Source organism: Mastigoproctus giganteus, chromosome 5 (genome assembly GCF_048544385.1).
Source record: "Mastigoproctus giganteus isolate SK-2022 chromosome 5, ASM4854438v1, whole genome shotgun sequence".
Lineage (NCBI taxonomy): Eukaryota > Metazoa > Arthropoda > Arachnida > Uropygi > Thelyphonidae > Mastigoproctus > Mastigoproctus giganteus.
The window spans coordinates 66905282-66921215 of NC_143579.1; the positions used below are offsets into that span (position 1 = coordinate 66905282).

A 15934-nucleotide genomic window follows, 5' to 3' on the forward strand; every position below is an offset into this window, starting at 1 on the left:
TAGAGGGGCATATAAGACCCTTGACAAGCCAAGGATTTGTTTGTACATGATTCAATTCTTCATAAAAAAATTTTGCTTGTACTAAAAATGAAGTTAATTTGATAATACATCAGGAGTTTAGCTTGTACATTCATGTCTTACGTCATTAATAAGTGTGAGATAGGTTGTGAAAGTTCTGCATCAATGTTATTATACATTGATACATTATCATATAAGGCCTGGTTATTATTTATTATTGGATGTTATAGCAGAATTTATGCTGTGATACAGCATGATGATATATTGATTTCATATAATTAATATTTATTAATTTGTTATAATTAATAGATTATTATGTTTGCAGGTCAAAAATTCTGATGTGCCTAAATTTCATGACTTGCAGTTACCATTGGAGAATTATGGTGTCCAAAGGTATAATATAACACTTAATATTCAAAAAATTAATATAATAATTTTCTTATTGAATTTAACTTTTTATTTCAAATATAAAAAATACAGGTTATTGGTCAATATTTTGGGTTTTATGTCATCCGAGTTTCTATTATCTGTGTTCTGGTTCCCCCCCCCCCCAATTTTATTTCAGGTTAAGTTAAGTAAGGTAAGATTACATTAGGTTATGTTAAATTTTTTTCTATTTAGTTTGCTCAGATTATTTAATCCACCATAATTATTATGCCCCTAGCTTTCTGCTTTATTTTCTGCCAATATTGATCTCACGTTTGATTCAGAACTCTGATATATTTTCATATGTAGATGGTGACGTTTTTTGTAAATCTGTTCCGGTATTTTGCCATTCTGATTTTGACTTAAGGGCTTATCTGGCAAATCCTCTCAAATCAGGTAAACTCAGACCTGATCCTTGCTGGATCTTGGAGTTATTCTGATTTCAGGTGGTTATATTACTGTCATAAAAAAAAGTTGTGAAAAATACTACATTTTTATATTGCAACTTATGGTAAAAATACTGTACTTTATTGTACTTGTACATAGTAGTGACCAAGTGCAGCCTTTTTTCTTCTATAGAGAGAGGAAAGGGAAGGTACAGTACATATCGCTCACTGGCTGCAATAGTGGCACAACTAAAAATTCTTAATTTTTGAATTAATACAATTAATGAGGTTGGGATAGTGGAGATTTATGTAATATCAGTACAAAGTGAGTTCAATATTTCCTCACTAATTGGCACAAGTGTCATTGTGCAATTTTAGTTTTTACTGCATAGAGAAGCATCAACAGTGGCACTTCTTCAATTTGCCCCTGACCTTGGGACTGAATGGAGGCTGTTTTTTTTTTTTTATGTAAACCCCAAACACGAGAGGTATTAGAACCTATAGTACTTAGTACCGTGCTTGGGTTGGAGGTTGAGAAGACGAAAGAAGATATTTGTATGGTGTTCGCAGGCTGGCCTGCGAACACCATTTTAGAGCTGTACCCTCGAAATGTAAGGAAGATTGGACCTTGCCATGATGTCCATTATAACCTCAAAAGTCATCAGTCATACTGCATGATGGAAGAGATTGGGAAGGGTTGACCGGAACTTAGTTCTGGAGACTAAACAACTGTTGCACACTGTCTGTGTGCAATAGTGACTTTTTTTGAGTTGCGCCAGTATTGCTCTGTGGCAGAACCTTCTTGCTTATAATATCAGTTGGCATTATTTTAGCTGAGCCACTATTTACTCAAAATAGCTTACTTTTTTGTTTTGTGCCACTTGAGAGTTATTTTTTTTCTTGTAATAGTTTATCATTGACTGTTCTTTTATGGGAGGCAAAACTTCACGCCATGGCGAATTGTTGCTTAAAAAAAAATTAAAAAATAGGCATTGTAAATTGCTACTTATGACGTGAAGGTGGAAAAGGTTCCACTGAAATAGGATCTTGTGTACTAAAATATTTAGAAGAGAAAGTGGCTTCTTGCTAATTTGACGATCTTGAAATTACGTTTTATTCAGACAACTGTGGGGGACAACAGAAGGACAAATTTATTATAACAGCCTATTCGTATGTGGTGGCAAACTTTCAAATCAAAACCATCATCATCATTCTAATGGCCAAGCCCTGTTGTAATCAAAGCCATTACACACAAATTTCTTGTTGTAGGTCATGCAAAATGAGGGTGACTGTGCACTCTCATTAATATAGAAAAATATTAAAAGATTGCTAAAGTCTGGTCCTGTATTCATGCCAATATGTTACATTAGCTAGAACTGCCAGAAAGAGAGGAAACCCTCTGAAGGTGACAAAGATGAGTCATGACAATTTTTACAACCTGAAAGATTTGGCCCGACACACTTCTATGAAATTTAATGAAAATACATATGAAGTGAAGTTCAACTTCAATGACATTGCTATCTTTAAAGTAGAAAAGCGGCATTTAGACTCTTTCTTTTATAAAACATCATACAAACATAATGATTATAAATCAGTTAATATTAAAGCTTGTAAAACAAGAAAACCTTTGGAGTCATTTGTAGATTTTGAATTGAAAAAAGCCTAAAAGAGTTCCATTTCAATAAAGAAGCACAGTGACCGCCAATGTTTGTTGAACAATAACACAATTCCCAAATGTCACGCCGGTTTTTATAAGTCTAAAAGTTAATTTATGGAAGGATTAAATTTTTTGTAAGAACTTCCACGAAACAACAGATGATTATTTGTTGGGGTAAAAGAAAATCACTTTTCTAATTCTCAAACAGGGGTGCTTACAGTTGATTCATAGTGGTGTCCAACCTACAGCCCACGAGGAAAGTGAACTAAAACAGCATTTTAAAATTTGTTAATTATCAAAAAAATTTTCTCATTAAATGTTTTGTTCAGTAAATGTAATTGTGTATTGTGCTTAATAAAATTTTCGAAGATTTTCAATTTTACCTTTACATGCAACAAGATATGGAAAAATAACACACTAAAGAAATCTAACTTTGAATTTTTTTGAATATCGCCCCTATACGGGAAAAGGTTGGACACCACTGCAGTAGAAGGTTGGCCAGAGCCCATTTGGAATACACCTTGATCTGCTCACTCTTGACTAGTGCGACTTCTCCATATGTGGGACAGGTAGTCGGATAGGTTTTACCAGGTACCATTAAGTTGTAGAATGGTAATCCCTTTAGCTCTCTTAATTCGCGCAGCAGCAGTATTTGCCTAAATTGCCGGAAGGCCAGAAATGCAAACAGTGCATACTGAGTTAATTCTCTCCTAATCCGTTCCCTATATGAAGATTTTCTTCACTCAATGGAAACTATTTTAAATGTAACTTCCAAGGGGAATTCAAAATAATTCGCTATAAAAGGACTTTGTTAAACAGAGGTCCGACTGAGTAATTTAGAATTATAAAAATGGTTGTACAGTTTTATATAGAAAATATCTTAACAATAGACAGTAAAAAATGCAAATTTAGTTAAATAATTTTAAGCTTATTTGAATAGTAGGTAAATGTGAAAAAAATTTACAGAATATTACAAATTTCAAAGTGCACTGCATCCAAATGTCACGCATTACTGTTAATAAAGGTGCCGGTATGCCGTACCGTCCCAAAAAAAGCACTGGGTGTGATTGAGTTTAACTGAGTGAAACAGATAAGCATGGGACAGTTACAATCACATGATTCTGATTTGTGTGAGCATTGTAAGAGGATACATAACAGAGCCACCAACAGAGTAAGACATGAGAAATCAGCTAGCAAAGAGAGCTAAGAATAGAGAGAGGGGTTTTTTTTTTTTTTCCCATATGTGAATACAAAAAAGAAGAGAGTAAATCAAGTAGATCCTTTTATTAATTGGTTGCAGTGGAGCGTCCATAGAAAACCTAACACAGAAATAGGACGAATTGAACAAATACTTTTCAGTGATATTTGCAGTCAAAAGCAAATTTGAACCTTTGGTAAATGTTAAGGAGTCATAATTGCTGTTAAATAAGTGATATAATAATTTCAAAGAAGTCGAAGTTAAAGGAAGGTAAGGCTCCAGAATGGTATAGATACAGTTTTAATTAACTGATTATATATACTGTTGGGAATTCTAATGAGGCATCATTAGACATCAAGAAGATATCCTTGGAAAAGTGATAATGTCTCCCCAATCTACAAAGGTAGTGCCAAATAGAAGTTGGGTAACTATAGGCCAGTGATTTTGGTTTCTGTGCTGGGGAAGATCTTGAATCTGTGGTTCAGGATGCAATTCAGGACTATCTCAACAAGAATGGTTTCTTGATGACCTCCTCTTAACAAACCCATGTAGAGGTTTGTTAAATTGTAAACTGCCAAACTGGTAGTTTATAATTTATAGTTAATTTGCAGCAAAAATTGAAATAAGGAAACAAAGCCGTACAAATCATTACAGCTAAGTGCATTTCACCTATTCTGGCATTTGCCCAAGCTGGACCAAAACAAAATGAGCACTTTAATTACAGGCAACTCCCATATAATATGGTACTTCTACAACACGGTTTCACTCTAACACAATTGATAAATTGTGGCAAACCTTGCACAACACTGTGCTTGTTTTCACTCTAATTAGTTAGAGAATTGCGGAAAACCTCTCACGACATGGTATTTTTGAGCTTTTGTGTGGGGGGAACTCTGCTATTAGGTTGGATGTAATTTTTACATTTCCATTCTTTTTTGTGAATCCCCACTGTTGACACGCTTATAATTATGCAAAAAAAAATAAAAATTATTGGGAAATCCCCGTGTTAGGTTCTGTGCTATTGAACTTGTGTTTGTTTGAGATCATAAAAAAGTATGACTTTGAACCGTGCAGTTCGTGACTTTTAAGGTTTTTGTAAGGTTATTTTGGTTTTTATTTGATTGTTTATAAATTTTTCTGGGTATGTATTACTGAACTTTGTTCTTAAGAACTGTATTGGAATAATTTTTTTGTTGTGAATTAAATGCCAGCCCTAAATTATGCCTAAGGAAAGTAAAAGAAGCACCTCTCAAAAGAAACTTTTATTTCTCTAGAATAAAAGATACAAATTTTAGAGTGTCTTAAAGGGAAAAAGGTATCATATGTTGCAAAAAGTTTAAATTTTAAATGAAACAGCAATCCTGACTAAAAAAAAAAAATGAACAGAAAATTAGAACTGTTGTTTCTGCAATAAGGCCTCTGAGGTTGGGATTATTCATACTACCAATTTTAGACACACACACCAACCGTTTATGACTGGTTGAATAATGAAATAAAATAAAATAAAATGATAGAAAAGACTGTAAAATAATATTTACAAAAAACTTTTAATCATTTACAAAAAACTAAACTATAACAAAAGTAAAATAAGTAAATAAGTTAAAATGCATTAAAATATAAATATAAAAGCGATAAAAAGACGATAAAAAACACTAGAGCTTTTGGAGGTGTCTTCCTCCTTCCTCAGTAATAGTGAGACTTAAATGACACATCCTTAAATACCAGGTTCACGGCACACGTGGATGACCAGGCGCATACTCAGCATTCCTTTCACTTGTGCCGGAACCGGAAGTGGGCTGGACACGTGGAAAATTAAAACGTTTGTCTCTTGTCAAAACCACCGCCTCAAAAAGGGGGTGAAGCCTAACTCCCCTGTCTCTGTTTATACTATTGTTACCAGAGGATCCAATCCACAGACTTTCCAGCCACTTGCGGTCCCAGAATCTGTGCGCCCGGCCAAGGATGACAGCGTTGTCGGGGGAGATCTGGTGTTGTTTTTCCCAATAGTGCTCGGCAATGGCGGATTTATTGAGCTCTGCGGTCCGTATCGCTCGTGAATGTTCTCCCAGACGGTCCTTGAGACGCCGTCCTGTCTCCCCCACGTAACATTCCCCACAATCCGGGCATGTGATCTCACACACGACCCCACTACTAGAATCCCTAGTAATGGGGTCTTTGACCTGTGACACTACTGTGTGCAACCTCCGGCCCGGAAGCTGCACACAGCGTGTCTGAAAGTCGCGAAGCATTCTCGCAATGCGATCTGACAGGCCCGGATAGTAGGGAACGTACACTGTGGTAAGCGGTACAGGCGGAACTACCCGATTGGGCTCTTCCTCTCTGTTGTATTCATCAATGACCCTCTGGGGGTAACCGCACCTCATAAGATCCGTCGTGATTTGCCTAATTTCCTTCTCCCCCTCCTCAGGGGTACTGCAATGGTTCTCACCCTACCCAAAAGTGTCATCAAAACGTGTCATCAACATATCGTTTCCACTTACGCTAAGTGGAAACGGCGTAAGTGGAAACGATATGTTGATGACATGTTGATGAAACGAGACCGCATCTTCCTCTCTCCCCTTCCTTACAATAGTAAACGTATCATCAACATATCGTTTCCACTTACGCTAAGTGGAAACGGCGTAAGTGGAAACGATATGTTGATGACATGTTGATGAAACGAGACCACATCTTCCTCTCTCCCCTTCCTTACAATAGTAAACGTGTCATCAACATATCGTTTCCACTTACGCTAAGTGGAAACGGCGTAAGTGGAAACGATATGTTGATGACATGTTTACTATTGTAAGGAAGGGGAGAGAGGAAGATGTGGTCTCGTTTCTCAATGGTTTCTCCCCCTTCATAAAATTTACCTCGGAGGTAGAAATAGATGGTACCCTCCCATTTCTGGACATAATGGTATATAGGGAAGGCCCCAGACTTAGAACTAAGGTTTATAGGAAACCAATGTGTAGGGGCCAGTACACACATTATAGGACGGCACAGACTGTCCAACATAAGAATAGTGTGGCCAGAGCACTTTTGGGTAGGGTGAGAACGCATTGCAGTACCCCTGAGGAGGGGGAGAAGGAAATTAGGCAAATCACGACGGATCTTATGAGGTGCGGTTACCCCCAGAGGGTCATTGATGAATACAACAGAGAGGAAGAGCCCAATCGGGTAGTTCCGCCTGTACCGCTTACCACAGTGTATGTTCCCTACTATCCGGGCCTGTCAGATCGCATTGCGAGGATGCTTCGCGACTTTCAGACACGCTGTGTGCAGCTTCCGGGCCGGAGGTTGCACACAGTAGTGTCACAGGTCAAAGACCCCATTACTAGGGATTCTAGTAGTGGGGTCGTGTATGAGATCACATGCCTGGATTGTGGGGAATGTTACGTGGGGGAGACAGGACGGCGTCTCAAGGACCGTCTGGGAGAACATTCACGAGCGATACGGACTGCAGAGCTCAATAAATCCGCCATTGCCGAGCACTATTGGGAAAAACAACACCAGATCTCCCCCGACAACGCTGTCATCCTTGGCCGGGCGCACAGATTCTGGGACCGCAAGTGGCTGGAAAGTCTGTGGATTGGATCCTCTGGTAACAATAGTATAAACAGAGACAGGGGAGTTAGGCTTCACCCCCTTTTTGAGGCGGTGGTTTTGACAAGAGACAAACGTTTTAATTTTCCACGTGTCCAGCCCACTTCCGGTTCCGGCACAAGTGAAAGGAATGCTGAGTATGCGCCTGGTCATCCACGTGTGCCGTGAACCTGGTATTTAAGGATGTGTCATTTAAGTCTCACTATTACTGAGGAAGGAGGAAGACACCTCCGAAAGCTCTAGTGTTTTTTATCGTCTTTTTATCGCTTTTATATTTATATTTTAATGCATTTTAACTTATTTACTTATTTTACATTTGTTATAGTTTAGTTTTTTGTAAATGATTAAAAGTTTTTTGTAAATATTATTTTACAGTCTTTTCTATCATTTTATTTTATTTTATTTCATTATTCAACCAGTCATAAACGGTTGGTGTGTGTGTCTAAAATTGGTAGAACTGTTGTTGCTGCAGTATCTTTCATTTCCACAAATATGACAGCTCATCCCTCAGTGCTAATAATTGAGTAAATGACGATATCAATAAAAAACAGATCCCATTAGACTGCAATGTAATTTCAAAAAAAATTATTTAAGAGCACAGATACACACCACTAAAGTTTTCAATGCCAATGAAACAGGTCTTTGGTGGGAAAAAATGCCCAACAGAATATTTATTTAAAAAAAAAAAGAAAAAACTACACCAGACTTTAAGGCAGCAAAAGATAAGATCATAATGTTATTTATGTGCAGTAATGCTTCAGGAGATTACATGATAAAACCTATGCTAGTTTATAGATCTTCTAATCCTCGTGCTATGAAAGGTGTAAATAAAAAATGGTCATATTGGAAAGCAAATAAAAAAGAGCTTGGGTAACTGCCAATTTATTTAAAGAATGGTTTCTAAATTGTTTTGTGTCAGCTGTGGAAAACTATTTAAAGCAGAAAAATCTAGATTTCAAAAGTTTTATTATTGGATAATACACCAGGCCATCCAAAAGATTTAAGTCATCCAAACGTTGAAGTAATGTTCCTACAACGTAGTACAACTTCTTTTATTCAGCCATTAGATCAAAGCATTATATCTACCTTTAAAACTCATAACATCAGAAAATTGTTACAATGGATTTTGGAAAAAATGATTCTGAATCTATTAAAGTGATGGATTCATGGGAACATTTTTTCAGTTGTAGACTGTATTGGTATCATAGCTTTATCGCTCAAAGAATTAAAATCATCAACATTAAATGCATGTCGGAAAAATGTATTGCCAGTCAGTTCATTCAGGAAATATGGTTGAACCAGCAGGAAATGGAATCAGTGTGATAGTAGAACTTGCTAAGTCGGTAGGAGGGGAAAGTTTTGATGATGTGACTACTGAAGACGTTCAAGAATTACTGGTAGGAAAAGAGGCAGGTAAAGCGGATTTGGTTGAAATGGCATTGGAGGTAAACTAAATCAATTCAGAGGATGATAGAGATGAAAATTCTGAAATCCCAAATTTTGCACTGAAAAGCATACAGGAAGGCATAAACTTAGCTGAGCAATTAGAATCTTATTTTTTTAATTCAGATCCTTTGACTGAAGGGAGCACAAAGCTCAAAAGGGAGCTTCAAACATGCTTAGCCCCATACCGTGAAATTTACAAAGATCTATCAAGCAAAAGAAAACAAACCCAGATTACTGGGATTTTTTTAAAGAGAGTAGAAGATACATGAAATCTAGATGCTGTAGAAGAAAGTTCAGAAGGTGAAGTTATTCTGCAACAGAGAAAACGTTCTCATTTGATTGTGCCTAGTAGTGATGAAGCGAAAGAAAATTAAATGAATATACATTATCTGGCATATATGTGTGTCACAGTTTGTAAGACGTTTGTTCAGTTATTACTATTTTTAATAAAAATTAAGTTTCCGATAGTTATTAAAAAAATGGTGTATTTTTGCTAGCTTTTTGAACATAACCCCCCTTTTTGTATTGGTTCTTAGTCCCATATAACAATTTCATATTACACAAGATTTTAAATGAAATAAAATAATAAAAAAAATTTTTCTATTTCTAAAAAGTATCAGTGTAATCTTTCTACATTATAATCCAAGATATTCTAGCATAATAACTTAGCAGTGCACATATTTACAATATGGCAATGCATATTTACAACTAGACCAAGATAGAGGTCCCCTTCCAAGCAGGGCTATTTGGCCTGGTCCTCCTGACCCAGAGGGTCCACAAAATTTAGTCTTTTATGTATAAAACATGATATGAAAGTAATTGAAAAAAGTTTTAAATTATCTTAATTAAAAATTATTTATTATACAAGTGCCATTCTGTTTGAGAATTAATGATTCAATAATATACAGGGTGGCCATAATTTAAGTATCCCTATTCAGAGCTCTCTGTAGTTCTAAGTAATAAGTGGAATGCCACCAAAATTAGTAAGTAAACCATTCAAGACATGGGGGAGAAGGATCCCGTGAAAAAAAAAATTAATTATCTGTCGATAGGGCAGATTTTGGAATTAATAAAGCATGTGGCACTGTACAAGAGAAAAGACATGATAAAGTACCAACAAATAAGTAACTAAGACAAACCTTAATGAAATTACAAATTTTTATTTGTGCTCTTTGCAAAAAAAACAGAAAGAAACTGAACTAAATTGCTAGAGGAAATGGTTTCACAGCTTCAAACTCATTCACAGTTTACTTCCGATGGTTGATGATGTTACTGATGGTGGAGTTGGTTTTCGATGTGATTACCATTTTTCTGTACCAGAAATTGCATTCGATGCACAGTGTGCTTCACTGCGGAATGCAACATCTCTGGAGTAATGTTCCGCACATGTTGAGTTACGTTGTCTTTTAAGACAGCCAGGTTAGGGACACTTTCTCGATAGACATTGGCCTTGAGGTAACCCCACAGCCAAAAATCACACGGTGTAAGGTCAGGAGAACGTGATGGCCGTACAATGGGAAACAAATAACAAATGACTAATGACTCTTCCTACAGTAAAGTGATGCCAGAGAAGCTGCTGTACTGGTCATGCAATATGAAGAGGAGCCCCATTTTGCATAAAAATTGTCTCATCCAGGCATCCTCTTTGCTGCAGTCGAGGAATAATGTTAACAGTAAACTTACAGAATATGCTTGCGATGTTCATGTTGTGCCTTTATAGCTTTCTGCTGCTGGGAAAATTAAATTAACTAGATTTATGCAAATTTTCTGCTCTCTTAGGTGTCTTATTTTTTAGTTTGGATTTAAACTTTAGTGCAATTCAGTTTTTTCTGTTTTTTTTTGCAAAGAGCACAAATAAAAATTTGTAATTTTATTAAGGTTTGTCTTAGTTATTCATTTGTTGGTACTTTGTCGTCTTTCCTCTTATATAGCGCCATATTATACCCTATTGGCAGATTTTGGAACTTTTTTTTTTTTTTTTTCACGGGATCCTTCTCCCCATGCCTTGAATAGTTTACTTACTAATTTTGATGGCATTCTGCTTATTACTTAGAGCTACAGAGAGCTCTGAATAGGAATACTTAAATTATGGCCACTCTGTATGTTGAAATGATACAATAATATATTTTATGACCCGTTATTGGCTTCTGCCCAAAGGAATGGGAGAGGATCAGGGATGGAAGACAGGGAATGAGAATGTATTATGAGACTTATAAAAATCAGTGATATGTATGAGACAACTTTTAAATAAATATATCTTACAATTCCATTGGAGGTGGTTTGTGAGAGAATTTTTATATTTTTAAGGAAAACTGGTGGTGTGGAATGGGCGGATTTCAACCTTCAACTTTTAATATATTTTCTCTGGGTGCCCATTTCTTTTAAGGCTTAATAGGTTTTACTAACATAAAATCTCTCCCTTTGAATTTATAAATAAGTGCATCGAATAGTATTTCTCTTTATGTCCTTGGCTGGAAATAATATGGCAACAACCATTAAAGAATTAAAGAATTCGAAATATTTTTCCATCATCATGGATGCAACTCCAAATTGTTTACACAAAGAATAAATGTGTCTCGTCATTTGATAATTGATAATTCAAAGTTTTCTATTTGGGAACAATTCATCAAGTTTGATTCTTTCACACAAAAGGAAGGAAGGAAGGAAGGAAAGGAAATCGCTTTTTCAATTCTAGAACTTCTAGGAAAGTTTGAATTTGATTTCAGTACATGTATTGGGCAGGCGTATGATAATGGCGCTAATATGGCAGGACAGTATCATGGCATATAAGAGGTTCTGCTTGAATATAATCCTAATTGCACTGTTTCAAAGTGCAGAAACTGCACTTTCAATCTTGTAAGAGTTGACAGTGTGTTGAAACATGCAATTAAGCTGTATTATACTTTGAAAGAATTCTGAAAATGTATAACTTCTTTAGCAGCAGTCCATGGAGATGGGAGATTTTAAAGAAACATGTAAATGCTTCACTTTATTTGTATCGATAATGAGATGGTCTGCAGGAATCAATGCAGATAAACCAGTTGCAAAACATTTATCCACTATTCAAGCTGCTGTGAATGAGGCGAAATTTCCAAACCGTCAACTGTATGCACATACTATATTAACTTCTGTTAATCAGTATTTGAATACATTCAAACGCATTCTTTTATCAATGATGTGGATTGAAGTTTTAACTTTATCATAGCAAACAAATTTATTAATTGAAGCTTGCAATGCGACTCTGGATGTCAAGATGAAAAATGTAGAGACAGCCTTATTTCAACAATTCAACAAATCTGTGGGGAATGGGACAAAATACCTTGAGTCAAAGTAAACTGCATTAAATTTCAGAATTTCAATAGAGTTTTAAACAACTGCAGCATTAAAACACAGTCCAATGCCAAAAAACATTACTGAATTTTTTTTTTTTTTTTGTATTATTGATTCGTATTATTGATACAAGGATTGAAATGTCGTTTTCAATCCTTGTATGAAAACTGTAACTTATTTGGAATCCTATGGACATTTCAGAATTTAACATGTGAACAAATAAAAGCTTCAGCACAAAAATTGCAATAGAAATATGCAGTGATCTGGTTTTTATGAAGAAAATTATGGAACAAACTTTTGTTCAGAACTAACTCCATTGAATTTGCTATAGAACATATTGGAAACTAATCCAATTGAATTGTTTCCAGATTTGTCCATACCACCTGGAATATTTTTGAGTCTATCCACTTCTGTTGCTTCCATGGGAAGAAGTTTTAGTGTCGTGAAGAGAATGAAGAATTTTAACAGATCTATAATGTTTGAAGAAAGGTTAAATTGGTTATCAGTTCTTCACATGAATTATGACATTGTGCAGACAACAGATGTGCAAAAAATAAAGCTTGAAAAGCATTTTTAAAATAATTTTGATTGCTTTCAAATTTCAATTCTGATAATGTTATTCAGGTCATCAAATTATATGGCAAATAAATGTAAATTAGAAGAAAATTATGATTGCAATCAGTATGATAGAAATTTCTGTTAAATAAACTAAATTTTCTTTTCTTAAATGGTGAAAAATGTGATTTTATTGATTTTATTCATGTATATTTATGACTTTTGGTGTGGGATGTGACCTTACATTTATGACTGGCCCAGGCTGCATCTCACCTCTCTCTGTCAGACTGTTTACAGCCTCCAACTAAGTGTGGGTCTGCATTGGCATTATCAGTGGATAAAGCATTATTCACTGATAATGCCTTGAGTAGTAACTGTCTTAATTATTTATTTATCCGTATTCTGAAGTAAACTAATTGGTGAAATCCTTTAGTAACCAGAATAATTTATAATAGTGCTTTTGGGACTTTTTCTTCTGTATGTTAGCTATACCCCATAAGCCTTTGCCTATGGTGCCACTGTCTCACTCTAAGGAATAAAGTTACACTTTATATTGCTTTTATGCCTAACAGAAGTAAAAGTATGAGACACATTTATTCAGAATATTATGAAATAATGTGGGCAGTGTAAATAAAAAATTCTATAAAATTCTAAAGAATTTTAAATATTGCTGAAAATTTCCTTGGCTTTAATTGTGATCATTGTGTTAAATGGTAATAGATAAATATTCTGAACTGTATTTTCAGAAATAAAACAAAGTAATAGATAGAGCAGCATGAGACAAATAAAGATATGAAGGCAAGTGAGGGAGTAGCATGACACAAATAAAGATACGAAGGCAAGTAAGGGATATCAAATAGAAATTTTGTAGGCCAGTCAAGGTCATTCACTATATATTCCTGACATATTCACACTACAGTTCCACTCCTTTTCATCAACAAACTGTTGGTTTAAGCATTGTGTTGCTTACATATAAGCCGTCAGTTCCACAAATTATGTGGGTGATAAGTATATGGAATGAAAGAGAGAAGGCTGCTAGTAAATGACCTTCACCCACCTTTAAAATATTTCTTTCCATTGTAATTGCTAATCCTAAAAGATCATTGATCCCATGATTAATTAGTGATGAGTCATTACTTTATTGTTTGCAGGAATTCATGGACGCCCAAGGATCGTGCCTTACCGGATATTCCCCACCATCCTCCTGAACAACATTGTGATAATGGAATCGATACACAAAAATCGTTCAGTAATCTTGTTGTAAAGAACAAAGTGATTATACAAAGCAAACGCAAGAGCCATAAACCACCAGCACCTCAGCCTCCCACCACAACTAAATGTCAGACTTTGGTGAGTTAGTTTTTGTAAGTATAAAACTGTGTATGATTGGGCATGAGTATATGTGCATTCGTGCATGCATGAATCTTACTTTCTGATTTTCCAGAAAGTAATCCCTCCACATTTAAAACAAATTTGATTAATTTAAGAAAAAGATTAAACCTTTATTACTGTAAGCTTTAACTTTTCTACTTCTGCTCACAGATAGGACTCTCTGTCTGAATGCATTGAAAACAAGGATCAAAATTATTTAAATTTTATTGGTTATATCAAAAATTACACTAAGTTTAATGGAATGTTATACTATCAAGATAGGATAATCTCTCTACAAACATTCCTAAAAGATAATACAAGAGCAGTTAGTCATTACTTACATTACTACTAATATCTAACAGGTAGAAGTAATTTATTGGATATAAACTGAGACAGTAAACCAGCTCTCAACATTACCACCTTAAAGAAACAAAAGAAGCTTTTAAAATGAATGCTTCAACATAATTTACATTCTAATACACATCTATAAACCTGAGAAACTTGCAAAACTCCAGTAGACCATGACAGCCCTTCTGCCATTGGTACAGATTTTGCTTCTGTGGACTACCATCTTTATGGTACCCTTATGGGTGCCATCCATAGTGAAAAATTTGGGAATGATTGAAGGTTGCTGACAAGATGAAAAAATTGTTATCACTTTTGTACAATAAATTTTGATTTAAAGAAGCAGTGCATGAAAGCAGCTGATTATTATTCAAGTGGAAGTTGGTAAACCTATGTGTACAGTATTCTACAAGTCCAATCTTATGGGAAAATATATTCCACCCCATTTTCCTCCAGATAGAATAATATGAAGTAATTATCTAGAAAGCCTGTAATTTTTTTGTTGTAAAAGAACAGCACATGGTTGCTAACATGGAAAAGAGACTCCAAAGGAAAGGTGCAAATTCTGTTGCAGGCTTCTGACCTTACTTAAAGAATTTCATTTCAAGAATTAAGATTACATTGTTGTCATCATCATTCCAGTATCCTGCAATGTGTACAGAAATCTGTTTCTTGATTGTCTCAAGATTCCAGATTTGAACCGTTATTAACAGTCCAAAAGTAAATTACTCAAGTAATTCAACCAGTGCTAAAACAGTATTGCATATCAAATTAGGCTTTCAAAAACATCTATACACTGAATAGTGTAGTATACAGATTTAATCCATGCATGGATTATGTGAGGGATAACATATAAGGGGTGATTGATAAGTTCATGGCCTAATCCTTGAAAAAAGTAGTAGTAATAGTGACAAAAGTTTTCTCTGATGTCAGCAATTTTTTAGCATTGTTATCTCTTGGCTATAGAAGGCAGCATCATAGGTCTCTAACAATAATTTACAAGTACCAATAATTGTTGCTTTCAAGTTTCATTCCATTCACATAATTTGTCATTGATCTGAACAAATAGAAGTTAGGGTGCTCTGTTTGAGAAATAAGGACATCAGGGTAATATTTCAAAGCCTTGGTCAGTGATTATAATCATTGCAATATGTGACTCGTGAAGTGGTATCCAAATTAATAATAATTATTAGTATTATTTATTTTTTATGCATATAATATAAAAAATTATGTTATATGTATAAAAACTATCCATGCACCATATATTGTAACTGAAGTACTGCATATTTTGTTTGTTGCCATCCATTGATTGGAGGAATGAATGGGTATTTTGGTGGTGCACAATAACAAAATGTTCTTGATTCATACACGAAATTTGTTGCTTGACTCATGTTATTTTGTTCTCATTTTACTAAATATATAAATTACATAATTATTACTATTTGCATATTATATTAATCACAACAAAAATTTGAAAAACTGAGCTATGTGTTGCATTTCAATTTTCATTAAAATCCGGAAGCACTGTAAAGCAAGGCGTACCTTGCTTTACAGTGCTTCGCTAATACGGTGCCTTTCAATTATATTTATGTTTAT

The 15934-nt window shown here is 35.0% G+C and overlaps 1 protein-coding gene across 2 annotated transcripts in view; it reads left to right on the forward strand.

The window, feature by feature from the left end:
* The window catches only part of LOC150085462 (uncharacterized), a 201861-nt gene that overhangs the window by 45407 nt on the left and 140520 nt on the right, over nucleotides 1-15934 (forward strand). For both annotated transcript variants that reach the window (XM_090374046.1, XM_090374047.1), the window contains exons 4-5: nucleotides 344-411; nucleotides 13774-13972. In XM_090374046.1, the coding sequence (XP_090230172.1) occupies nucleotides 344-411; nucleotides 13774-13972 (267 nt within the window). The remainder of the gene's footprint in view (nucleotides 1-343; nucleotides 412-13773; nucleotides 13973-15934) is intronic.